Genomic DNA, 27,916 nt, shown 5'->3' with positions numbered 1-27,916 from the left:
TCTGGATGCTGTTTTATGTAAGAAGTGATTGCCAAAATGTTGAAAGCAAAACAAATCACCATAATTAGCAGATTCTAAGTACAAATCTTCCGCATCAAAGGCAGCATAGTATTTCAAATCAGAAAACAAAGACTCTACGGCCTGAACATCCCAATCATCAGAACGTATGTTTTGTTTCACCACAACCCCCATGTTAACTCTAAGCACATTGGGGACATTAACAACCTCGGTAGGGCCATGAATTTGAAACCTAACGGCATCCCACACTATCCCATCAAGGACAGGCCAAGCAGTGATGTTAACAAATGTCAAGTCTCTTTTCAATCTGTGTGCAGAATGCGATGAGGAAAGGGGGGCCAAAGTTCCATTTAGATGTCGAATGCATGTTCTTTCCTCGACATAGTGTCCATTCATAATTCGGAAAACATAAAAAACAAACCCAATTGACATAAAAAGATCAATTGAAAAAAGCACCAGCCAAATATATGTCCAAGGCGGAATTAAAAAATGTTTTTTAAACAAGCTGGCATAAACTGCAAAACGTGAGGGTTTCTTCGAGGCATTGGAAACAGTGTCAAATGAAAATCTGGATTCCGTGGCCAAACGGGCTTGCAGGTCAGGCATGGACAAGTCAGTGGGGTAAGTATAGTCTATTTCATCAAGGTCTGCACCGGGTAAAGTACTTAATAAAGGACTGGAAATTGCAGGTAACTCGATGGCCACTTCAGTTTCATGATTAGAAGCAGTGGACAAAACTGAATTTCTCACAATGGAAGGACAGGAAACAGCCGGTGTCATGCTAAGAAGAATCGGCCACTCTGTGTATCTTGACATTGTCAATTGAGATAAACCTGTTTTCCTTACGACCAGGAAGTGGTGGTAAAATGACTGTTCTTGTGCCCTTCACTCCAAGTACCGGAACCGGGGCTTGATAGGAAGGACCAAATTCTTACTCATATTTCACTCTGTTGCAGTTCAAACTCCACGGCATAGACGACCGCCCAATAAAACAAGAACTCCCTGGGCACGAACTATATAAGGTATGTCGCATCCAGAGATGCGCACATTCTCAGTTCTTTTAATGGCTAGAGGACCCCCCCCTTTTTCTAAAACAATCTTTTTCTTTTCCATAAACAGTTCCCATGCACCAGAATTACACCGCCCTGATGAGAATCCTGTAAACTATGTAACAGGATTCGAAACGCGTCGGCATTTTTTCTCAGACATTTATGCTAACGTTACTGGTGCAAAAATGGGCAATGTTTCCTGAATAATAAGGATTCAACCTACCTTAGGTCTTGGGAGTGGATTTTGAAAAAAGTGTTTCTCTTTCTCCCTAGTTGTACATAGCTGATTGTGATTCTTTTATCGTTTATCATGTATTTTTGTTTATATTGTCTATGACTAATTTGTCCATGTCACGATCACGCATTCATTGTTTAAAAAAAAGTTTTTGTTTTTTCTCACATGTCTACTGTTGATTTTTGGCACTGTATATATGCACAAACTGTTTTTCAATTTGTATATGGCCTGATATGAAGTTGAAGGCGATCTTTGGCCTGTTTGTATGAGTAAACTTTAATTTTTTGATAACTGAGTTATAAACAAAAGACATAAATCGATGTCAGGGTAAACTAATAAAGTGTTGTTTATCCTCAACCATTCATTGCTTCATTTGAAATCTGGAGGCATAGGCAAATATTCCTTGTTGAACACAAATTTGTGGCCCTGCCTACCCTCCTTCCCATTGGGCCCAGCCACCCCTGTTTTTTGAATTCTCACTATCTGTGGCATATCGATGCGCTGTCAAGGCTGCGACTTTCTTTTTCGCAAACTGCGGTCTCTTTGGCGTAGAATCCTCCTGCTTCGCTGCGCCGTCTGTCTGGCGGGACTGGCCACGTCCTTGTTGGCCACCACGTCCCCTACCGCCTCCTCCTCCACCGGTCTTCGGGGTCGATGAGTCCTGAAAGGAACGAGGAGAGCGTTGATCAGAAACCTGAAATCGATCAGGTGATTTAATCATTGCGCGATCGCGCAAGTCATAAACTCTCTCTGTCGGCGCAGAAACTTGTAGCGCAGGGGGATTCTGAGTCTGCTGTTGTTGCATCCCCTGTTTATGTTTTTAGGCCAATTTTGTTTTTTGGACTTGGGCTGGACATCTGCCTCAGCAGACTGCCCTTGTGGTTGTTTTTTCTCCTTGATAGCAAAATACTTCAGACCTTTACTTGTGCGACCAATAGTTTTATATGCGGCCACAACAATCTTCGCTAACTGTCGGGGTTTATCGTCATCGGGCAGAGCAGCCAAAGCATTCGACACCTGAAAGTTTACTGCATCTCCTTTTATATTGGAGAGTATGAGATCGCTAACAATCTCAAAAGAACCACACAGGCGCATACCCAATTCAACCGCTGCTTCCGGTCCGTGATCATCCTGAACACGCTTAACGATCGTAGGCAGTACGGACATAGACGGGGTGCCGAAACACCTCGTATAAACGGCCGCAAAAGTTTTCCCCCAACTTTCACAGTCAACGAGTTCAGGAGTTAAATCCTTAGGCAAAGTAATCGTCAACATTCTATGTTTATCAGCAGGAGTAGAATTCGGAAACACAGCCTCCAGTTGGTCAAATTTCTCGGCAAGCCAGAAAGGGAATTCATCTTTATCATCGGGGCGCTTACCAAAAACCGAATTGACCATAACTGGATTGAGCCTTAAACCGCCATGTTCCGTTTGAACGGCCGGACCCCCCGGGGGACCACCCGGGAGATGACGACCTATGTATTGCACTAATGCACGAATCACGGCAATCGAGACAACATGCAGTCTGCGAATATCCGCAAGGGGACAAGCGCCGTGATTCGGGTGCGGGGTGAATCCACCCAATGCAGGCCAATTTGTGCCTGGAATGGACAAAGGACCCAACCTCGCAGCGGATAAAGAATGGGGTAGGGCGCCATCAAACCAAAAGCGATGCTGCCAATGATCAATAGGTACTTCCAGTGCCCTGTACGGCGTATACTCAGCCGGTACAGGTGAGGGTGTATAGGTGTGGAACACACCAGAATTTGCGTCCACTCCCGGAAACGTTACCCACGAATAAAACAGTTTGAAAGGGTACGCCGGATCTGCACACACCACCAAAATCACAGCCAAGCCATCCAATGGGACTTGGAAAGCCTGTAAATGGTTGCGTACCGCAATGCGACTATGCTGCGGGATGTCCACAGCCTGCGTCATGATTACACCGGAACTACTGAAAAACAAAGGAAACTTTGTAGCACAACTGGGTAGTAATTCAAAGAAACCGTTTTAGATAGATTCAAGCTTGAAAAGACCTATTTAAAAAAATAGGTAGGTTTCTCCGACACCAGCGTTTTCCGGAAACGACAGTGAAGGGGTTAAGGTTTGAATGATATACTACTCGAGTGTCATGATATAAGACCACCAACGTATGGGCGCCATGTAGCAGGGTTTCTGTTCTCCCACAGAACTGTGCACAGAGGATTGGAACCTCAGTGAATTAGGGTGACCCAAAACTCACCTTAGTACCCAACAAACCCCTTACCGAGCTAGCTACAGTGTCTCATTGGTCATAACAAACTCCCAATGTTTAGACAAACCAGAACATGAACTTACAATACCTCAGGTTACGTGGAACACATGAGCACTCTTTCGTTATACAATCATTTCAAACCAGAACATGGAGTAAATGAGGACACGTGCACTTTTTGAAATATTTATTTACTAATGCCGTTTCCTCAGATGCAGTATCTTAGATAAAACAAGGAAACATATTATCAGAAGCAAAGTTATCAACATAGTTACTAGTCCATAGAAAGCAAATGGTGACAGCATGTTAACATGCTGTAATGAATAAGGGTTAACAACACTTATTTCTCACCCTCCCTATCTCACATATTATATTAATAGCTAAGAAGGTCTCTTTGGGTTTTAGCAGGGCGGGCCCATACCTCAAGATCCTAGAATGAAGGGATCACATCAGCATACACCAGCTCTCTCTGCATGCGAACAGCATCAAGTGTGTTTGTGTGCTTCAAGCAAAGCAATATAAAACCCGCCTAAAGCCCAAAGTTGGCAGAAGCTGCACTTATGTTATGTCTATGAAGGCGCGAAGATCAGACCTCATAACAATTCTATATTGTGTTATTCCTGAAGCTTCAGCACTCTCTGTACAGACATAGTTTATTAAGCAAAGCTGATATCAGAGTAATAACATATTATTCTCCTGTAAACCACAACGAACTACTAGGTTGAAAGCTAAATCAACAATTAAGTGTCGTGTGCAGAAGCAGCAAAAGGAACAATGGCGTTTAAACATGTATTGAGCCTATGCTAACTTAACACATTATAATGATATACAGTAGCTATATGACACGTGCCGCAACTGATGGATCTCCTGTGCTCCAATGGTGATGTCAGTTGCTTACTCTGGATGTGCCTTGAGCCATCCGGCGAGCGTCACCAGTGCCTGCCACCGTTTTGGGTTTGGAGGCAGCTCTCAACAGGCTTGGCAGCAGCATCTTGTGCCATCTGGTGCATCACACGCATGCGTGCTGCCATCTTTCTTTGGCAAGTTTCCTGCAGTTCTTCGTTCGTATTTTTTTTTGCCTGCCTTTTCCAGCCACCCAGTCCGGTGATCCTCATTAGATTTTTCTGTCATGAAGTCTCTCCTGTGGCTCAGTTCTCTTCGACGATAGCGCGCACTACTCCAGTTCGTGCTTCACAAATTTTCATGAAGGTACTGTGTATTGTTAAGTTGTGTCAGCAGATTTTTTTTCTGTCTTTTTTTAAAACATTCATGTTGGCAGCACCTAAGTTACAGTTTTTTGCAGTCACAAAACCTGTGAGTGTGTCTTCTTATCTGGTGTATGTTTGACCAGTCACATAGCTGCCAAGGTTTTAGATTGCTATGTGTGACACTTTCATAATTTTAGTGTAATTATGAGTGACATTTCACCGACTGAGAGTGATACTTTTTCGAGAGCAAAATCAAACAATGAAGACGAGGGAAACATATACATATATTAGAAATTACACCCATTTGAGCAACGAGAAAGTCTTAGAAGATGTTTAAACTGCTGCGAAGCACTAGAAATGGAAGATACTTTACCGGAGACTGATTCCGTGTGAGTGCAGAACAGGCATCATAGCTGCCAAGTTTTCAGATTGCGTATATGTGGCATGTCCATAGTATTTGTAGACTGGTGAATGACATTTAACTGCTAACTGTGTGACATTTAGAGTGACACTTTCTCATGAGTGAAAACCATGTAATGAGGTTCACGGAAAGAAAAAAATATCAGAACTTATCCCCAAGAAGTTCTAATAATATCTTGCAACTGGAGCAATACCCCTGAAATGAAAGTTGACACTTGCTTTATAATGAACTATGTCTGAAAATGTTGTGGTAGGCTAGCTTATACTGTGTACAATTTTACAACCATGTGAAAATTCATGTGCCTACAGTTGCAGACTGTGTCCTCTTAGCACTATAATATAGAAATAACTAGCCACTACTCAGCCAAGAAGGACAAACTTCTGTTCCGCTCTGGTTACTGCTATTCTGCGCTGGAAATTGCCTGACAATTTTATCGCAGTTACAACATAAGTGCAATTTGTCCTGTGTGTAAAAAGAAACTGTCAGGCACAGTCTCAAATGAATGTTGTGCACTAACTGGCATTGCGATCCAGTATTAATCAAATGCTGCAGAAATCAACTTGACATTAGAGTCTGAAGACCCAGAATGCATGAATGGCTCACCTAACTGCTGCTGGTAAACAGGCGCTGGGGAGTGTATGCTCCTTACTGAGCGCGCTTCACCGCTTGGTTTCGTCTTGGGCCTGAACTCTTCGGTTGGTTGGACATGGGGGCCAAGGGGGAAGGGTGGCCAGGCGTCCCCGATTTGCCCGGACAGTCCCAGTTTTTCACCTGCTGTCCCGGCAATTTCAGGAAATTTATCTCCTGTCCCGGTTTTTAGAGAGGGGCGACTGAAAACTCTGGGAGGTGCTTTTTCATGTTTTATAAGGCAGGGATAGTTAGCAGTTGTTTCAAGAAAGCAATTTGATTAACCGGCAAGCTTCTGGGTTTAAAAATTGCATTTTATGTATGTTCTAGCTGCCTGTTCTGCAATTCTCTGCTGGGGAGAGCTGTCATTCTGTGCGCTCTCTTGAAATAAAACTGTAGTCCTTCTTCTATTTTTTTTTAAATGTCCCGGTTTTTGGCTTTAAAATTCTTGTCACCCTACCAAGGGGGCACAAGTTGCAACAGCAGGCGCCAGGCGGAAGTTAGAGGTTATCTGAACAGACGTCGTTGGACTCTGCCAAGCAGCGACCTGTTTTCGCTTAGAAGTGTTTATTATTCCTCCTAACTGGCCGGTAGTGACACTTCATTTTTGCGTGCTCTTCAGCCAGAGAGACCTCTACAGCACCATGACCGATCCCCCTAAATGTAAGCGCTTACTGCAACACTCAAATCATTTCTTCGGGCACGGAGACACAGAAAAGTTAGGGTTCTCTCTTGCGCCGTTCTGTGTGTCGTCCTCCACAGCGGCAGTAAATCCTCCAGTCCTACGGACCACCTCCTGTGAGCCTAATCATGTAACCACACAACAGTCGGCACAATCCTCATGGCGCCACTTTCAAGGAGGGGCACCCGGAAAGTTTCCTTTAGGCATCAAAGCTGGTGCTTGCTACGGACAGGCTGAGCCGGCAGCAAAGTTAAAATCGGACCCATGCACTAGTTAGACAGTCTGCCTGCCGGTGCGTCCAACACCGGTAAAATATGCGCAGCACCGCACACTAGATAATTCATGCGCCTACCGGCGCGCAGCACGCCAAACACCATGTCCAGTCCCTGCTTAAATTACTACCAATCCGAACTCACTTCCCTTCACAACCGGACGTGAGGTCACACCCCCGCCCGCCACATCCAGTACGCAACCACTGCTGAGGGCAGGCCCCACCCGCCGCAGGTTACAGTGTCAGAATGGGCACGAGACTGCCACTCGGCTGGGTGACTGTGGTAATATCATTGCCTTATCTGTGATGTCACTTTTAGAATTGCTATGTGTCATGAGAATGTTACTCATGTAATGGGGAATGTTGTTGTGACCTGTGTTCTAGATCAGAGAAGCGGTTGGAGCTGATCTGATCTAGACGCTTTGGTTTGTGCTCCAGTGGGTCCTTGGATTTTTGGATTTTACTTAAATAAATCCTACTTTAAACATATATTGCCTCCTCCGCTCTTTACAATGGCGACGAGGTTTATTTAAATATTTCTGGACCCACTGTGTTGCTGAGCGTCTGTTATCTTTCTTGATTTCATTTAAAAAAAAAAAAGAAACGGACCTACGGTGCAATCCTATTCTTCTGGAGCTTGATGAGAGCTGTTGACGCTGTCTTCTTGTCATCTACAAGGTACTGTCTCTTCCTTAATTCTTATGGATTTCGAGTTGCTGTTTCCACGGCAGTTGGTCTGCTCGTGTTTCTGGTTGCTTTCAGTGTGATGACGTCTGTGCTGAATAACGGACTCCTGGAACGCACTGATCGTCTGGAACGCAGCGCTTTGTAATACGCAGCGTCACGGCCATTTTGAGATTGCTCTTCTTACTCTTGAAACGCATTGTTGGAACGCAGCGTAGCACGCAACGTCGCAGCCATTTTGCAAGTTTTTTTAGACTGTCATCTGTTCTCTCATCGGCTTTCCTCAAGCAGTCTAACGGCACTTTACTCGCAACGATTTACAAGCGGCAACCTGGTGTTTATTTCCATTTTCATGGAATTCTACCTGCGAATTCAGTGATTCTCTCACTCTTATTTCAAATTAGTATGTCATTGAGTATACTTTTCGACGAGTACAAGTGTGGTAAGCTGGGGTTTTCTACATTTCTTCCTCAGTGATGTGCACATGTGCAGGTTGCAGTTCTATTACTACTGTGATTTGCACACAATTTGAAAGCAGTCCTTTTACTTCAGTGATGTGCACATTTTATTTATTTTGAGAAGTGCATTTTGCTATTTACTTCAGTGATGTGCACACTTTATTTATTTTGAGAAGTGCATATTGCTATCTTATTACTACTGTGATCTGCACACATAACATTTTCAGTTTTACTGGTTTGTTTGTATAAGTGATTGAAATGGCAACATCTCAAATCTGCAATAAACCTTCTATATTTTTACAAATACCAGGAAAACCAAAACTAAGGTGGAAAAAATGGTTTGACACATTTGAAAATTACATCGTTGCTATTGATGGTACAACATTTTCTGCAGAGAGGAAGAAAGCCATTCTTTTCAGTTATTTGGGCACAGCTGCTATTGAGATTTTCAAGAACCTCATACCCATTGCACCACCAGTTGAAGGAGGTGATGGATGGAATGTTTTTGTTGAAGCTGTTGCTAGACTTGAAAAACAATTTGAAGATGAACCTAACGTTATGATTGAAAGGCATTCTTTTCATAAGAGAAAACAGTTCGCAGATGAATCTGTTGAGGATTATGTAGCAGCTCTGAGGGTGTTAGCTGCAAACTGCGAATTTGGTGCCTATGTTGATACTGCTTTAAGAGATCAATTTGTGTTTAATTGCGCAGCTAAAAAAGTACAAGAGCGACTCCTAGCTTGTCGTAATCCTACTCTGGCAGAGGTTATTGATTTGGCCAAAGGGATTGAAAGATCAATTGAGTCTTCTAAGATTATTACTGCTAATGAAAACAAAAATACTAATGACACCTCTGTTTGTGCTGTACAAATGCATAGTAAGGGTAATTTTCAAACTAATAGAGTTTTGAGTTGTTTTAGATGTGGGTCAAAGGCACATTTGGCGAACTGTCCAGTTTGTCCTGCTCCTAAAAGAAAGTGTACCAAATGTGGTAAAATTGGCCATCTTGCATCTTCATGTAGGATTCAAAAGAAGGGTGGTAAATCTAGTTCCGCTGTAAGTAATGTTTCTTATGTTGATGAGGATTTGGAGAATTTGGTCATTACTAATTATGATGACTCCTTTGATAGTCACATAAGTAGTATTTTTCTTCCATTCAAAGCTCCTTTAGGGATAGTTCATGTTGGTAAGATTGCCTTTGAAGCTATGGCTGACTCTGGTTCGCCCGTGACTATCTTATCAGATGTATTATTTTATCAAAAATGGAAAGGTGTCAAACTTGCTAAATCTGATATCAACCCTAAAGCTTTTGGTAATTTTGACATCAAAATGTTAGGTTTCTTTGAAGATTCACTCAAATTTGAGACCCGTATCATTTTTACCAAAGTTTATGTTGCAATTGATGGGAAAAATACCGTTGGGTGGTATGATCTTGGTAAACTTGGCATTAATTTATGCCCAGGATCTGATCATCCTATTCAATTGAGGGAGATGCCTGTCAACAATGTTTTTTGGAATATCCTTTGTCTTCCATTTTGAATTAGTATAAAAATGTTTTTGAGGATGTTGTAGGTGAGGTCAAAGGTTTCTCTCACAGAATTAAACTTAAAAAAGGTGCTTTGCCTGTGCAACATAAAGTTTGTATGGTACCTCTGGGTGTGAGGGACAAGCTCAAATCACATTTGGATGGTCTCTGTTCTCAAGGTATCATAGAACCTACTGATAGCTCGGAATGGGTTTCGGCTATCGTTATTGCTCTTAAAAAGAATCAAGAAATTAGACTGTGTGTAGACCTCCGGTCTCTCAATAAAAACATTGTGGTGGAAACTTATCCTTTGCCTAGGATACAAGAAATGTTGGCTGCTGTTGTTAATGGTGCAAATTTTTTTTCAATTATTGACTTGAAGGCAGCCTATCATCAAGTTACTCTGGATCAGGATTCTAGAGATCTGACGGCGTTTATAACTCCGTTTGGGTTATTTAGATTTCTGAGGATGCCTTGTGGCCTGACATCTGCTGCCAGTGTTTTCCAAAAGCTAATTGAAAATATTTTTAGTGAAGTTGAAGGTGTTCAGTCTTTTCAAGACGACATCTTAATCTTTGCTAAGTCAATTGATGAGCATAATGTCACCTTGGAAAAAGTTTTAAAGATTCTAAGCAGCAAAGGCATGATGGTGAGCAAGGAGAAATGTAAATTTCTTGTTAAGGAAATTGACTATTTAGGTCATAAGATTACCCAGGAAGGGATTTTCCCAAAAAAGATATTATTAGGAATCTTGAAAATGCCAGCAAGCCTCAGGACAAGGATGCTTTACGCTCTTTTCTTGGGTTAAGTGAATACTATGCAAAATTTGTTAAAGGATATGCTTTGGTTGTTGAACCACTTAGACAACTGTTAAAGAAAGGTTCAAGATTTGTTTGGACGGATGTTCATGATTCAGCTTTTCAGGGGGTGATTAAGCTAATTGCTAATGCTCCAGGTCTTAAAACTTTTGATCCTGAAGGGAGGTCTTTTGTAACTGTGGATGCAAGCACTGTTGGTTTGGGAGCTGTTTTCACGCAGATGGTTAATGGCAAGGAGAGAGTTATTTCTTTTATTTCGAGAGCCATTAGAGGTGCTGAAGTCCATTATAGCACGATCGAGAAGGAGGCTTTAGCCTGTGTATGGGCTGTGGAGAAGTTGAAGAATTTTTAGTGGGGTAGGCCTTTCGTTTTGGTGACGGACCATAAGCTGTTGGTCTACATGATGGATGGCGTGAGGAGTGGTAGAGCATCTTCCAGGTTGGTTCGGTTAATAGCGAGACTGCAAGAGTTTAACTTTGAGATTCAGCATATTCCAGGTGGAAAGAATTTTGCTGCAGACTGTTTATCGAGGTTGCCTTCTTTGAACGATTCTTGTGATGAGGTCACGGATCAGCATGAGTGTGTTGTGGCTGCTTTGGATGCTGTGGAATCAAGTAATTTTGGCATTGATGAGAATGAGTGGAACGATCATGTTAGTAGAGATAATTTATTGACCAAGGTTAAGTCTTATGTGGTTAATGGATGGCCCTCTGTTAAAAGTATTGAATCTTCGCTAAGAAGTTTTGCTCAGGTGGCGAATGAGTTATCTATTGAAAATGGAATTTAGTTAAGAAATGAGTTGTTTGTTCCACCAAGTAGTCTCAGGGAGAAGATTATCAGTTTAGCGCATTCTGGGCATCCTGGTGTTTCAGGTACTAAGAGATTACTCAAGTGTCACTATTGGTGGCCTGGTTTAGATACTTCTGTTGAGAAATTTATCGATAACTGTGCGGTGTGTGTTAGGTCTGACAAGCACTGGAAGGTTTCTACTGAACCTTTGTCTATTTGTGAAGCTCCTGCAGGTCCTTGGGAGAGACTTTCCATTGACTTTTCAGGACCTTATGATTGTCTTGGCAGAGAAAGTAGATTTTTGATTGTTCTCATTGATGACTTTTCCAAGTGGTTACATTATTCCTTTGTAGAGCATCCTAGTACTGATGCGGTTATTAGTTTCCTGGACTATGTTTTCAGGATTGAAGGGGCTCCCATTTCCATTAGGTCTGACAATGGTGTTCAGTTCATCTCAAACAAAATGGAAATGTTTCTCAAAATGTTTGGTGTGTCTGCTAAGAGGGCTCCTCTTTATAGTCCACGTTCCAATGGTCAGGTTGAGAGGGCCAACAGATTTTTTAAAGAGGGGATCCAAGCTGCTTTGGAGAGTAATCTGGATGTTTTTGACTTTTTGAAAGACAAAATTTGGAGTTATCATCTGACTCCTAACTCTGGCACAGGGGTTTCTCCTTTTTGTCTTATGAGAGGCAGACAAGCAAAATCTTTATTTTTGCCTCAATTGAGAAACAAAAGCAATTTGATGGAGAGTTTTGAGTCTTCTGTCTCTAAAGCTAGAGATAACATCACTTCTGCACGGTTGTCAGGGAAGTCTTATCATGACGATTTTCATCATTGTAAGGGCAAGATTGTAAATGTTGGTGATTGGGTTAGGATTGTTAGTTCCTCTCACACACCCAAAGGTATGTCCAAGTTCAGTAAGCCCTTTATTGTGGAAAAAGTTTCTGATTCTACTGTTTTTCTCAAGGGCAGAGGGTGGTGGAGTAAGAGTTCTGTTGTTGTTCTGAAACCTGGCCAAGAATTTTTTTTTATAAAAGGGAAGATGAGGATGTCTGGTTTGATGATTCCTGTCATAGTCCTTTACCTAAGGAACAGTTTGTTTCTTCTGGTGATGGTCTTGATTTTACTCCTGGTTCAGAGCTTGATCCTGTTTTGGATACTTCTGCTTCTGACGTTGATGCTGGTACTTGCTCTTCTGTTCCAGGTTCACATGTTTCTCTTAAAAGATGTGTTAAGTTGCCTAAAAGATTTGACGATTATGTTCTGGATTAATTTTGTTTTGTTTATTTTCCTTTTGTTTTGTTTTCTTTTATTTTGTTTTGTTTATCTGTGGAAAAGGTACATGTGGTAATATCATTATTTTCTTTCTTGCCTTATCTGTGATGTCACTTTTAGAATTGCTATGTGTCATGAGAATGTTACTCATGTAATGGGGAATGTTGTTGTGACCTGTGTTCTAGATCAGAGAAGCGGTTGGAGCAGATCTGATCTAGATGCTTTGGTTTGTGCACCAGTGGGTCCTTGGATTTTACTTACATAAATCCTACTTTAAACATATATTGCTTCCTCCGCTCTTTAAGTGACGTCAAGCCCTTCTAGAGTGAGTGACTCAGCCGCGCCCGCAATTTCAGCACAGCGAGACATGTTGTAGCAGCAGCAGTCAGTGCACAATTAACTCTAGCAAGTATCACAGGCTGGCGCCGGCTCGCGCTAGCAGTCTGGCGTTGCCAGTTAATTCAGCGCGGCTGGTACAGAGCAGAGAGACAGTGCCTTTAAAATGCGTGACTATGCATTTCAGTGCGGTGTTGCGGAACACCGCACTGAAATGCGTTAGTCACGTCCGTTGCGTGACACCTGACAGGCCTGCAGTCAGTAGCCAGATTAGCATTTCTCGGGTGACCAGTGTGTAGCCAGATTAGCATTTCTCGGGTGACCAGTGTGTAGCCAGATTAGCATTTCTCGGGTGACCAGTGTGTAGCCAGATTAGAATTTCTCGGGTGACCAGTGTGTAGCCAGTTTAGCATTTCTCGGGTGACCAGTGTGTAGCCAGATTAGCATTTCACGGGTGAGAGGTCGCTCACCGGTGCAGGTTTCATTGTCTATGCTCATTGTGTGTTTCATCTGGCCATGTGCTATAGTGGTGGTGGTGGTACTGGTGGTGGTTCTACTGCTGGTACTGGTGGTAGAAGTACTGGTGGTGGTGGTACTGGTGGTACGCGGACTGGTATTGTTTTATTTCCAATGTCTGGGTTGACGTTGTCCCAAAATTCTTTATTTGTTCTGGCTATATGTTTCAACTTTGCATTTTGCTTATCCTACATGGGAGTGTTGTTGGGTATTGTCTGCCCATTTTACTACATTGTATGTTCGTACTGATTTTACTTGAGGGTGGTCTTATTGTTTTTCATGGGTGGTGGTCACTCATTTTCGTGGTTTGTAATGCCACACTCTCGGAATGGGTTTTATTCCCATTGCCATGCAGTAAGTCACATGGCCCTTACAGGAGGGGTGGCTTAAGGGGTGTCACTCCCTTTTACACAGGTAATGGGTTGTAGTCCTATTTTTACAATGTAAGTCACAATACTTTTACGTGAGTGGTGGCTTTATGGGGGTCTTTCCCATTCACACAGTTTTATGTTAAAATAAAATAAAACTCTTACATGAGGGTGGTTATGATTAGTCATTTTACCCTTACAGGAGGGGTGACTTAATGGGTGTTAGCCACATCTACACTGTTTGTATTATGGGTAACAGCCCCATTTTTGCAACTTTTGTCCCTTACATGAGTGGTGGCAAGTTGGGTTTCAGTCCCTTCTTCAGTTTTCGTTGTTGTACCTTACATGAGGAGTCTATACATGGGGTGCAGTTCACGCATAGGGATAGAGTTCTGGGGGTGCATGTCTCCCATGTTAACTCTTCACAGCGCTGTGCCCTCCTTTGTGGTGCATGGTTGGATGCCTCTTTTGCATCTTTCATAAGTTTAAGTTTCTTATGTCTTTACATGTGGTGGTATCTCACTTTGTTCTTGTGAGCTTAACGTTCTTGAATCATTTCGATCTGTTTTTAATATTAAAGGAGGAGGATGGGTGACATTTCGTTTGTATGTAATCATTCTTCTTTCCTCTTTTGTTTAGTCTTCATTCCCTCTCATGATGTGGTGTTTTACCTTGCATCCCTGGGTTCTAGACTATTTCCTTCTTTTTTACATTGTTGTGCATAGATTCCTTATGGCATTGTTTATTTAATTTCCAATTTTAAGAGGAGAAGATATGTGATACCATGTTGTTTTGTTTATACTGTTCCTATGTACCTGGTTCCTAGCTGCTCAGCCAGTTTGAGTGTTCTTTGTGGAATGTTGGTGTGATGGATATGCTTGGAATGCTTGGGTGCCTGCTGTGTGTCTTGACAGTTGAAGATGGGCTGAGCAGCAGGGAGTCTGCTCCTGGTGGGGCTGCTGCTACTAATGTACTTGTCACCTTCCAGCTGTTACATGGACTTAATAAATAATCTAATAAGTTACTACTTGGCTACGACTTGTACTTCATCTCTACTCATGGTACATCATCATTACACATTTCCCCTAGTCATGTTGCCCTTTTATGTACAATTCCTCAGATAGAGTTTGATCCACCAAACGCTAACCTTTGTTAATATGTGTTCCCACATTTTTATATTTATTTGGGGGGAAGGGAAGTAGGATAGTCACAAAAAATTGTTTTAGGCTCACCCTTTGCAGCCATGTCATCCCACTAATTTGTTCCCGGGGTGTATCTTCTATAACCCTCACTAAGTTTGACAGGCAAGACATGGAAAGAATAGGAGAATTTGGCTTTAGAGGTCAAAAAGTAAGAAATCCATTGGTGCGGGGGTTAATTCCAAATTATGTGAGGCCTTTCACCTAAATAGCTGTTCAGTACAGTGGCCTGGGTCTCACTACACAGATTGCAGAGTGTCGAAAAAGAGGAGAGTCCAGGGTTACTCTATGCAAGTCTGGGAAAGGCCTCGTTTCAGCCATAGTGAAATAAATCGAAATGAGGCTGTCTATGATAGGACCATACAGATGTGCACATGCTAGAAGCTAGTGCTGTAGTGAAGTCGTTATTGTATATACCATCAGCAGTAGGTGAACAGTACCTATGCTACTTTGCCATTTATTTAACCTTGTGTTTCTTTTGGGAATCAGATAGTCTTTGGGCAATCTATAGACTGGCAGTCACCAGAGACTGGCACTGACCACCTTGAAGCTCCCAGTGTACTAGAGCGGGCTCAAGCCCCCACTTTCAAGACCTACTATTTAGCAGAACAGTTGAAATAGTTGGCAGGTTGGCTTTCTGGGTGGCTTTGGACAAAACTGCGACAGGTGAAAGGCTGTTGTTGACCTCCAAATTTTAGAATTTAGCTCTCCCTGGTTCTCAACCCACCCAGGCTTCGTCCAGACTACTTCAAAAGGCACTTCCGTGCCTGGTTCAGCCCCGGCTGGTCACAAAAAGCCCTTCTACCTATGCACCCAGTATTCTTCTATTCGTCCTCTCAAGACAGCATTCCATTCTTGAGTAGAAAAGCTTTACATGCTGGGGGGGCAGCAGGACTGGACACGCTGGAGGATCTGTTCCAGAATGGAGTTCTTCAGTCCTTGTGAGCCTTACAAGACCAGTATGCGCTGCTTGGGGTACAATTCTTACGGTATGGTCTCATTTCCCACTTTCTGTGCCCTGGGTAGGCGACTACTGATTCAGAACCGGTTGTACATCAGCCAACTCACATGCTTTACTCAGAGGGTACAGGCCAACATTCATCACCTGGTTATATCAATCACAGCACATCGCTTATTTCCTACTCCACAGCAACATCTTTCCGATATCCTGAAGCCTTAATTTGGAAGGACCTCACAGGAGAAGGAGTGGGCAAGAGCACTGCACTATGCACATATCGTTTCTCAATATGCCAGGCTTAAACTGATCCAGTACTTCATTTTACATTGCGATCCTTTCACCCCCACTAGTATTAATATTTTTTTCCCAGGAGCTTCTTGTCTCCAGGCCACAAAAGTACAGCTGGGCATATTGATGAGGCCAGGGCAGCGAGATGTTCACCTCCTCTCGGCATGCCTTTTGCCGTCATCTTGAGTGCCCCATCCAGGTCTCAGGCGCCTGACACATACACGATGCTAGACACATATAGTTTCATTGCTAAAAACACACACACACACACACACTGCTGCGAAGACTGAGGTACACACAAACACTGGAAGACAGGCACAGCCATGGTCACACTATTAGACACACACACACAGAGACACACTGCAAGACACACCGCAGCACCTGATGCATACACGTTACTAGATACATATTGTTACACTGCTAAACCCACACATACATCTAAAAAACACTTAGGTACACACAAACACTGCAAGTCAGCCACTGCCATATTCACACTGTTAGACTCGCACACCGACATACACACTCCTAGACACACGGGCACAGACAGAGACAAACTGCTAGGCACAAACACACACACACAATACTACACATACACACTGCTACACTCAGGCACAGGCATGTACACACTGCTAGACACACACATATACACTGCTAAACATACACAATAACAGACATACAATGTACTAATCACACTCAGCAAAGATGCATGTACGCTCCTAAACACACATATACATATTGTGAGACACACATGCACACTGCCATACACAGTGCCACATGCACAAAGGCACACATTCAAACACACTGCTAGCCACACATGCAAAGGCATGTAAACACTGCCAGACACACAGATATACAATGCTAAACATACCCATGCACATACATATACATAGATACTGATTGACACCTACAGGCACAAACAAATGCCAAGAGACACAGTAATACACACACAGATCCTCTGCTAGTAAACACTGCTAGGCCCAAAAAGGCACATATAGATACTGCCAAACACTTACAGGCACCCCACAGGTAAATACACACACACACACACTGATAAAGCCTCATAGGTACACATACACAGGAAACGCGACAGATGTAATCACTAATGAAAGGTTGCTTAAGACTGGGGAAGAGTTCGTTTTAATGCTCTAATATTAACATGTTTTGTATACAGTGCTTCCTACCACATTTTGTGTCTTCCTAATACCGTAAATAACAAATAATACTATTGGAAATGTAATTTTACTATAACTGGAATGATGAAAGGCTTAATTAGCCTTGAAAGGAGTTGAGCATGTGCCCTACAGAGTGGGTCTTGCATACAGGGCAGTCTGCAACTTTTAGGAGGGCTAGTCTCATAGACCAGTATGTAGGCCGATTTCTTTTAGCTGTTTTCTAGTCTGGTGGTTCAGTGTATTCAGTAACTTATACCTTTAAAAAATCGTACCAGGGGGCGTGGCTAGCAGCCAACCATGGCGGCTGCTTAAGAGAGGAGCTCCGTGGTCGGAACGACCCCTGACTCAATCCGATCAGTAATCGGAGCAACAATACACCTCACACTGGAGAGGCTGATGCCCGGAACCAGGCAGAACAGGCGGCGGTGACTCCGGTTCTCATCTGAGGCCGGGAGGCGAAGCAGGAGATCTGAGGCAGCGCGGCCCGTGCCGGAGCGACAAGCCGGGAGGTCGCATGTCAGCGTGACCCGACAGGAAGTGGAGTCGGCCCGGGTAAGGCTCACCGGAAGCACCCCCAGAACCCCACACCGAGGAGCACGAGGAGCACGGGGGACTAGACTGAGCGCCTAAAACTCTGCATATACCCTTAGGAATTGGGCAGCTGGCTCCGTGGACGCAGGGGGGAGGCATCCCTCGCCGATATGCGTCCGCCATCTTGGCAGTGCACTCTTCGGCGCCGGGAGGTGACAGGAGGGCACAGCCTGCGCAGCAGAACCAGCGAAAGACCCACAGCGGCGGAGGACTGCCCCCCCCGGCTGGGACCGTCAGGAGCTGCTTGGGAGTGGGGGTCAAGACAGCAAGTCACCGAAGCAGGGCCCAGTATAACGGCCCGACAGCGGGATCCACTAGGAGAGCCCCATATGCACCCTGACCATCGGGCAACGGCCGGACGGAGGGCCGGGGTGTAGCGAGGCCCCCCCCCTCTCTCTGAAGCCTTGTGAGCAACAGGACACAGGCCGAGCCTAAAGGAATCTCACAAAACACATCGGGATGCAGCCCCGACTGACCGATGGTGAGCCCATGTAATACCTGAGACCAGCCGGTGGCGCCTTGAGACCTCTGACCTATGGTGGTGGACGGCAGGTAGCCAAGCGAGACGGCGACGCCGGACGACAGCTCCCAAGACTAGGCATCAACGCAGCTGACCCCGGCTACCCCGTGGCCCCCGGGCCCCCCACCCCCCTCCCCCCGCGTTGCGACCTGCTGTGCGAGACCTTGTGAGGCGGGGCCGGTCAAGTGGGGGGCACGGACACTGGCCCTAAAGAGGGAAATTGCCTCTACGTCACGCCACCATGGATGTTTGGGAGAGATGCGAGGACAACTACGTTCAGACCCCCTCCGATAGCCGGCCACGGGGGCGGTAAGAAGGGCAGGGCAAAGCTGCGACCTGCACACTGGCTCAGAGACGGACGGATGACAAGTGGGAGGAGGGTCACCTAAAAGAACTGTAAAAGGACGGCGGGATTCACCCTCAGAGGTACCCTTGCATATATTGCTGGACACGACTCGGACGCTATAATCGAGATGGCGGGTAGAAGCAACAAAGGAGGCAATACTCAATCTCGCCTTGAAAAGTTCGCATATGAAAAAGGAAACACTTCCCCGAGTGCCAGCAAAGGGGCGGCCGACAAATCTACAGAGGCAACTGGGGGGAAGAAGGCAACGCTTGACGATGTTATGAAAGCGCTGGCGCAGGTACAGACCACGGTCGGAACGATCTCGACCGAAATCACACTGATCAGGGCTGATTTCCATAAGATGTCAGAGAGAGTCAGCTCCATGGAAGTGTTCACGAAGTCATTAGTGGAAGACGTGTCGGAACTGCAGACAGCCATGGTAAAGTTGTCAACGGAGAACAGGGTACTGAGGGAAAGGCTGGACGACCAGGAAGGACGCTCGAGACGGAACAACGTCCGCATTATTGGAATTCCAGAAACGGAAGGCACTAGGGCGACGGACCTGTATATCGAAGACCTCATTAAGCAAGAACTCAAACCTAAAGGGCTGTCCTCCTTTTTCTCAGTGGAAAGGGCACATCGTGTCCCGGGAGGCCGACCACAAACGGGCGCTGCTGGAAGGCCTATCATAGCTCGCCTCTTTAACTTCCGCGACAGGGATGCGATACTACAGACAGCGCGAGTCTCCCCTCCGGTCAAGATCCTGAACTCAACGGTGTCCTTCTTTCCGGACTACACGGCGGAAGTCGCGCGCAAGAGGAGAACGTTTAGAGATGTCAGAAAAGAACTCCGGAAAAGAGAGATTCCCTACTCGATGCTCTTCCCAGCCAAGTTACGTGTTGTAGCGGACAATAAAACCTGGTTCTTTGACACCCCAGAGATCGCCCAGGACTGGCTTTAAGGACGGCGACCAGCCAATAGACATCGTGGATCGAATGGGACTCGGAGGCCACAGAGCAACGGTAGACAACAGAACTCACGACAGTCAAGGAGCGGCAGTGAAGAATTGGCACCAGAAGGATCGAACGTAAACGGACAAGTACTTGTTGACCAATGACCACCCGGCAACCACAAAGATAAATGAGAAGTCTGCCCGCCTGAAATGACTGCCGATGGACACTGGGCAGAAGTCTTCCAGAGAGGGGGAAAGAGGCCGACGACTCCGGAGATTCTTCCACCCCGACGAGCAAGTAAATTGTATTGGGGATGGGTCAAGCACTCTGCTAAGTTGGGGGGGCGGGCGGTTGGGAGCCCGTACAGCAGGGGGGCAGGGAGGCGGGGAGTTGGGGACGGGTTTGTTTTTCTCTTTTTTGCATTGTTGACTCAGATAGGTGGGAGGTGGGAAACAGGCACACTGATATCCAGAAGGATTCACGCACGATGCAATAGTAATGTTTCTTATGATACTCGGGGCACTCTTGGCCCGACGGCGTCGACTCCAGGAGGACATGAAGCCAGAGGGGTTGGGCTGGAGAGGCGGGAAGGGTTAGGCCGGCAAGCAGCGCTAGAACAGGAAGGGTTGATAGGCACACGTCACTTAACACAAAGGGAACATGGCGCAAGATTCACAGGTTAGTGATAGAAATGTTGAGCAGCAAGTGGGACTGATAACGCCATTGACCCTGATGTCGTGGAATGTTAGAGGTCTGGGGCATAAAATCAAAAGGGGATTGGTCCTGCAAAGCATCCGAAGGATTAACCCAGCCCTCGCCTTACTACAAGAGACACACTTGCAGGGCACTGCTACACAGGCGCTAAATCGGAGAGGCTATCGGATGATAGTACACTCAGCCTTTACCTCCGGGTCGCGTGGGACGGGGATCCTGCTGCGGAGGTCGTCACCCTTCATTGTCCAATCCACTAAGACAGATGACCAAGGCCGCTTTGCGGCAGTGTATGGATACTGGGAGGGTAAGCCGGTCAATATAGTCTCGGTATATCTCCCTCCAGCGCTCCACGCACTTGCTTTTTCAGATTTAGGGGAATTCCTACTTGAATTGCCAGACGGGGACCTCATCATAGGGGGTGATTTCAATGCAGTGGCACAAGACACACAAGACAGATTCCTGAATCGGGTGCAATCGGTGAGACCTTCTAAACTACATGATTTTCTAGAAGCTCAGGGGCTGGTGGACGTCTGGAGAAAGTTGCACCCAGAAGACAAGCAATACACATATTACTCTACAGTACATAATAGCATGTCACGTATTGACTACTTCCTCACGTTAGGAGGGGGCTCACTCACCATAGACAACGTTCACATTCAACCTAGGGGCGTCTCGGACCACTAGCCGCTTACAATGACACTGACCTGCCCAGAAAAAACTCGTAAGAGAATCTACCCGATTCACCCGGGATACTTGCAGGTACGGCCCATACGAAAAGAACTGAAAAAGGTGACTCAACATTACTTTGCAGAAAACACAAATTCAGTTGCGTCACCTACGATAGTGTGGGAGGCTTATAAAACGGTGTTGAGGGGTCAGGCCATAGCAACTATCACGGGACACAAGAGGGAACAGAAAAGAGAATTACTGGACCTGGAGACGCGACTACACAGTGCAAACCTAGCTCACATGAGTAACCCGACGGTAGACACGTTACACACGTTGCAACTAACTCAACGGCTCCACACTGATCATCTGAGCCGCAGAGTAGTGGGAAATATAGAGGAAACGGCACATAGAGTCTACAATATAGGGGACAAAGCAAGCAAACTTCTGGCATGGTTAGACAAAAAGCAGGCAGAAGGAAGGCATATCCTGCAGCTGCGTAGCGCTGATGGTGTTTTACATACGCGACCGTCGGAAATAGTTGAAATTCTAGCGGACTACTACCTAAAGGTATATACGCCTGGAACCAGGGTAACTCCTGAGATGGCGGAGATGGCCCTTAGCAATGTACCAACGCAATCCTTAAGCCGAGAAGCAATAGAGGAGCTGGAGGCAGACTTAACGCAGGAGGAGATACAGCTAGCAATTAATGCGCTCCATTCCGGGAAGGCGGCAGGCCCCAATGGTATCCCCATTGAATGGTACAAGGCCGTATCTGAGGTCATAAGTGAGCCGCTGTTGGCTATGTACACTGACAGTTTAGAAAAAAAAAAGTCCTACCCTATGACCAGAGAATGGCAACAATCGTGGCTATCCCAAAATCGGGCAAGCCGCCAGAAGAGTGTACCTCCTACCGGCCGATATCTTTGATGAACGCAGAGGCCAAAATACTGGCGAAGCTCTTATCAAACAGACTGATGCCCCACCTGGAACAACTGATTCACCCGGATCAGTCGGGGTTCATGCCGCATAGGAGTACGGCTCTTAACCTTAGGAGAGTACACGGGGCACTGGCTAGGGCCCCCCTACTGACCGGACCGGCGGCCATTTTGTCATTAGACGCCAGGATGGCGTTCGACATGGTGGAATGGCAGTATCTCTTCGCGGTGCTGACGCACATGGGGTTTGGCCCCAGATTTCTCTCCTGGATAAAACTCCTATACTCGAGCCCGGTGGCGCATGTCACAGCGAATGGACATATCTCACGCGAGATACCATTGGCTAGAGGTACAAGACAAGGATGTCCCCTATCTCCTCTGTTATTTGCATTAGTTTTAGAGCCGCTGGCGGCCGTGATCAGGACCTCCCCGCTTTTGAAGGGAATATCCTGGGGAGATAACTGGGAGGACAGAATCTCCCTCTATGCGGATGATATGTTAGTCTACCTGTCTGAACCGGAGAGGAGCATACCGGCACTGCTAGCAATCTGCGACAAACATGGCCGTGCGTCGGGGTATACAATTAACTGGACGAAATCTATCATCTATGTACTAAAAGGCCCTTTCCCACCTATGTCCGCGAACTGCCCACTGGCGGTGGCGGCCTCTTCCTTTAAATATCTTGTGATACATGTTACAAGAGATGGAGGTCTTTTCTACGACCTAAACTTACTACCGCCACTGAATCGACTGAAGGCGGACGTGCAGCACTGGAAGGCACTACCGCTAACGCTGCTAGGAAGGGCAGCGCTGTTCAAAATGAAGGCACTGCCGCGCTTTCTCTATGTCCTAGAAAACACCCCAATCCTGATATCGCCTGAATACTTTAAAAAGGTAACGGCTGCGATATCGAGTCTACTATGGGGCAATCGACCCGCCCGCATAGCAAACGTGAATCTGGTCCGAGATTGGTATGACGGGGGGATAGCGCTGCCGGATGTGCAGCTGTATTATTGGGGGGCGCATCTAAAGATCATAAATTAATGGATCCACGCCCCACAGGGAGAACCAGCATACCTGGCAGACAGAGCGCAGCTGGGTACCCACAGCTTATTGGCCCCACTATACAACAAGGGCATCGCTGCAAAACTAATAGGACCCACGCAACACACGGTGGCACTGTGGCATAAAGCGCAAACGAGACTCAAATGGGGAGGCATCATAACCAAAATGACTCCCTTGTGGGATGTCAAAGCACTGGGCCGGCTAAGACACAGCAAGGGCTTCACGCAGTGGGATGCCATCGGAATCTCCACAGTAGGAGATCTGTGGATAAATGATGGAGTTGTTCCGTTCGAACAACTCCAGCGGCAATATCAGCTGAGCCCAAATGAAACATACTGATACATACAAATCAGGCATGCGCTAATGACAGCCATCGAGATCGGTACAAAGGTGCCGGACTCGTCCCCGCTGGAGGACCGTCTATTGACTGATTATATGGAAGCCAGTGCGACTTCCCTGACTTATCGCAAAAAAATGAATAACTTGCAGGACCCACTAGTAAAACTGAAGGCCAAATGGGAGGATGAGCTGGGTGTGATGGACAACGCAGAATGGAACGCAGCGATGGCTTCACCAAAAGAGGCTGGTATCTCGTCGAGATATCGGCTGGTGCAGCTTAAAATATTGCATAGGGTCTATTACACGAGAACTACTCTACACAAAATGCACAGAGCTGATCATCCCACCTGCCTGAGGGGATGCGGAGAACCAGGCACACTCTTTCACACACTCTGGGAATGCCCGATTATCGCCACCTATTGGCGACAGGTTCTGCGCACCATCTCACAAACATTGGCAGTATCCCTAACACCGGACCCTCGGATATGTTTACTGAATGTCTGGACACAGAATGATTTGACTCGTCAGGGGCAGCAATGGGCAATCGTGGGGATAATGATGGCCAAGCGGGATATAGCGCAAAAGTGGGGGGCAGTAGAGGCACCGACACTGGCACAATGGTGTAGAAACATGGACTTACTATTAGTGATTGAAAGAGCAGTATATAAAATGAGAGCGAACCCCAGGAAATGGAACAAGCTGTGGATGCCATGGAACACCTATAGAGGGGATATATGTGAGCCCCTATCAGAAGAAGATGTAGACAGCTCTGAGGAGGAGGGAGATGTCAAATGAGGCGCACTTAGGTCGATTTGACACGTACAAATAGAGTTGATATAGCGCTGATGGGTTGGTCGCAAGTCCCGTACTAGGAATTTTAAGATCTGGGAGTCTCGAGATGTGAATGGTAGCTACTTGCATCAATTAACGCAATGAGAAGTAATGAGTGTCGAAAAAACGAACATCTGCTCTACTAGCTGAGTCACACGTTTAGTTGAAGTTATAAAATATAAAACTAAGACTGTTGCTAAACTATTTGGGAAATTGATCATATACTTTCTGCTGATTTAAAATGTGCAATGAAGGCCAAGGACACTGCAAAGTGAATAAAGTCTGAAATGTGTAACGAAATGTCATTGTATAGCAGCCGGCCTCCGGGTTGTAGGTAAATGCTGTGTAAATGATGCAGATTGCAATAAAAGTCTTTAACCCAAAAAAAAAGAACATCGTACCAGCTTTTCATTACAAATTCAACACTGCCTCTATTTTCAGAATGTGTACCTCTTTTTAGGTCTCACTTACAATGGTGCATGGGCTCTCCCTTGCAAGGGATATTGTTTACAAGGGTCTTGCATCCCAGCCTTTGCCTACCATTCATTGGTTTCATCATTATTCTCACTTGCTAACTTCCAATTGGCCACTGTATGCCTGATACACTTTCTCTTCTTTTGGCTGCAGCATGGCCAAAATACTGAGTGCTTCAGCATGACTGCTGTCCTTCCCCTGATTGCAGTGTGATTGAGGTATTTTTATTTTTTCTTCTTCCCCTGCCGTTCCTTGTGCATGTGGCGTTTCCACTCCCAACGTTGACCATGTGTCATCTTCCCTTCCACTCCCCGCTGTCTGTGTTGCTTCTTCCCTTCTCACCCAATCCCCTGTTCTCTGTTACTACTTCCTCCTCCCAACTTCTTGTCCGTTTTGCTTATTTCCATTCGACGCTCCCGTTCTCCATGTTTGCCATAAGAACAAAAAAGTGCCATGGTGCGTGCATTTATTTGCCCCGTTGACCTTTTTCTCCTACCCTCCTGCTTGTTATCAGTGGTGTCTTGTCCCTTAGTTGTCTGTGTTGCTCACCCCCATCCACCATAAGGAAAAACACATTTGCAATGCAATGGGCCTTGAATTACTGAAACTTTGAGCTATTTGCATTGCAAATAATGTTTGTTGGATTTTTTTAATCAAATATCCCCTCAGTAACATAAGTAATAAAAAATAACTACACCATTATATTATCATTTGCAACACCAATAGCTGAAACTTTCCCCAATGCAAGACCTATTGCATTGCAAATGCTTGTTTCCTTATGAGACCAGGTTTTCCATATAAAAGCTACTTGTGCTGGTATACACTTCCAGCCTGCATGGGAAGCTCCTGCATTAGGACTTTTCCAGCATCAGGAAATGCACAGAGCACTCGTACAATTCCTAGATCTCGGCTTCCTCAAGTTTAAGAGAGCGATTACCTGCAAATGTAAGTTACCCGTCGGGCCCCCTTTTGCATACCGGCGTTCAGGTATCTTACGATAGGTACAGGGGAAAAGCAAGGCCCTATCAGGGAAAAGACCAAAGGACTTAGCAAACACCCAAAAGCGGAGGGCTGGGATGAGTTGTGGGCTGCCCTAGTGGAGGTACCCAGGGATGATACCTTAGCCCACTGAAAGAATATTTGAAATTCCTCCAGGTTGACGTAAGTTTCCCCCACTCCTCGTTTTGTGTGAAGGGGGTTGCTCCAGCCAGGGCCACATTGGTAAGTACCACATTTCGTCCCGCATTTTTTCTCAAAACTTCTCAGCTACATAGGACCCGACAAAGGCCTCCCCCCTCGAATGTAATCCCCTTCACTACATGTCAATTGCTCCTTCCCTCCTCACCCTCATGATGTCCCACTTACTACCCCTTGCCAGTCACCCAGCTACAATTGTTGTTTCTACAGTTCCAATCACAATGTCAACACTTTCAGTGCACACTGTGAAAATGGACTATTTCAAGTTCCTTGGTTGGCATTAATTACCTTGACCCTGTTTCACTATTTTCATGGAATTCTGCAGCCCTCAGGATTAATAGCAGATTCATTCCTCTGTACAATATTGCTGTGCTCGAACCAGCTGTTCCTACCATGCTATTCTTTTCATTTCTCTTTTTCTGTGTTCACATTCTTGTCCAGCAATTCTCTTCACTGTTATGCTTCTCCTGTATACTGAATGTGAACAATAAGAAACTCAATAAAAATAAGTGTTAAAGAAGCAGTGAAGGAATATTAAAGTTACATTACCAGGTTGAATTCCTTATTGTCATAGATCTTGATGACTTCACCTTGTACTTGACAAGTAGTCTTTTCTGTGTTGCAAGGTTGGGTGAATGCAATATGTGCAAGACTAAAATGTTTCAATTTTTGTTGATGATACAGCTAATACACTGACAATGTTTTTCTTTCAGTCAATATTATTCATATATTTACACCTTGTCAGAACTTCAAGGTTCTATGTTTCAGTGAGGGAGGTTAAAGGATGATATTTATAGTGATAGATTCAGGGAGAGAGTATTACGTTTAATATTATGGAAGATGGTGGATTATCACAGTAAACCTGGGGGGGGCGGTATTAAGACATTTCATAAACCTGCGCTCATTCTATCTTTGTTTTCTCTTTTCCATTTTCATTCAAGGTTTGGGAAAGAGAAGAGTCGGATTCTGCTGTCTGATTTCATTCCATACATGGATGAATTGGCCATGGAAATTGGAGCTAAACCCAGCCTAAGCCTTTTCCTTAAGGATTTTAAATTGGCAAGGGAAGTCTTTTTTGGCCCATGCACCCCATATCAGTATCGTCTGACTGGCCCGGGGTCGTGGAAAGGGGCAAAGCAAGCAATCTTGACCCAGTGGGAGCGAACATTAAAACCCATGAGGACTCGGGTTGTCCTTGAGGTGCCTAGAACAACCCCAAGATGGTGTTATTTCATGGTATTTGGGATTCTAACTGTTACACTTGGTGCTTTAGTCAATTGTAAATCTTTAAAATCTCTTTTCTAGCGGAGTCAACAAAGGAGATTAAAGGGAAAAAGACATTTTTTCATTTAGGCGGTACCACAAGTACACTGAATTTGGGATTTGTATTTACTCTACTGTAGGAGTCCCTGAAATGTATGGCATTAGCGTCTGTATTATTGGAAATGTGAATATTTGTAAAAATAGTATAAAGTTAATAAAAAATATGTTATCCATAGCAACAATTGAGCACAACCTAGCTTGATGAATGAGGGGATTTTTATGTAGTGAAATACATCTTGCACAGAGATGATTACCATATCAAACACCCTTGTAACTTGTATTATAATCACAAAATGGACCAAGACCAGCCATTTCCACTGCGAAACCTCTTATAGAAGGGACCAGCAAGAATGATATGCAGTTCATCTAAATACTAAAACCTATCCTCACAAGCTGGTGAATTGTGCTTCTATAAGCTGGAAAAAGCAATTGGCACAAGTGTTCTAGAAAACGCCACAATGAAAAGTTTATTAAAAGGTACTTAACCAAGGTGTCTGATTTTTAACAAATACCAACAAGCCAAAGTCAAAATAATAACCGCGTGTAGATGAATGGATGGTTGTATTTCAAGGTCATGTTCACAAACAATGTACTTTTGAATTGGTGTGATTTGTTTATTTTTGTGCAATCTGTCCCAAATGTTCTGGAGTACATGCTTTTTGCATTATCTCCTCAAAGTCTCCTGCTGGTGATCTGCCATCTGACTGTCTACTGCTGTTTACATAATAAATCAATTCCACAAAGCATGGGATTTGGCTCTACATTTCCTGCGTTGACCCTGGCTACACTTGGGTATAAAGGGTCATGAGCC

The 27,916-nt window shown here is 45.0% G+C and overlaps 1 protein-coding gene across 1 annotated transcript in view; it reads left to right on the top strand.

Annotated features, from left to right (window-relative positions):
- Nucleotides 1-27,428, top strand: part of LOC144775607 (dimethylaniline monooxygenase [N-oxide-forming] 2-like) — a 283,147-nt gene extending 255,719 nt beyond the window's left edge. The window contains exon 9 of the mRNA XM_078659238.1: nt 26,724-27,428. Within this exon, the coding sequence (XP_078515364.1) occupies nt 26,724-27,087 (364 nt within the window). The 3' untranslated portion in view covers nt 27,088-27,428. The remainder of the gene's footprint in view (nt 1-26,723) is intronic.
- The last annotated feature ends 488 nt before the right edge of the window (nt 27,429-27,916 follow it).

The sequence above is a fragment of the Lissotriton helveticus genome, chromosome 1_1 (assembly GCF_964261635.1).
Source record: "Lissotriton helveticus chromosome 1_1, aLisHel1.1, whole genome shotgun sequence".
Taxonomy (NCBI): domain Eukaryota; kingdom Metazoa; phylum Chordata; class Amphibia; order Caudata; family Salamandridae; genus Lissotriton; species Lissotriton helveticus.
The sequence above is the reverse complement of the archived record's forward strand: the minus strand, read 5'-3'. Positions and strand labels throughout refer to the sequence as shown.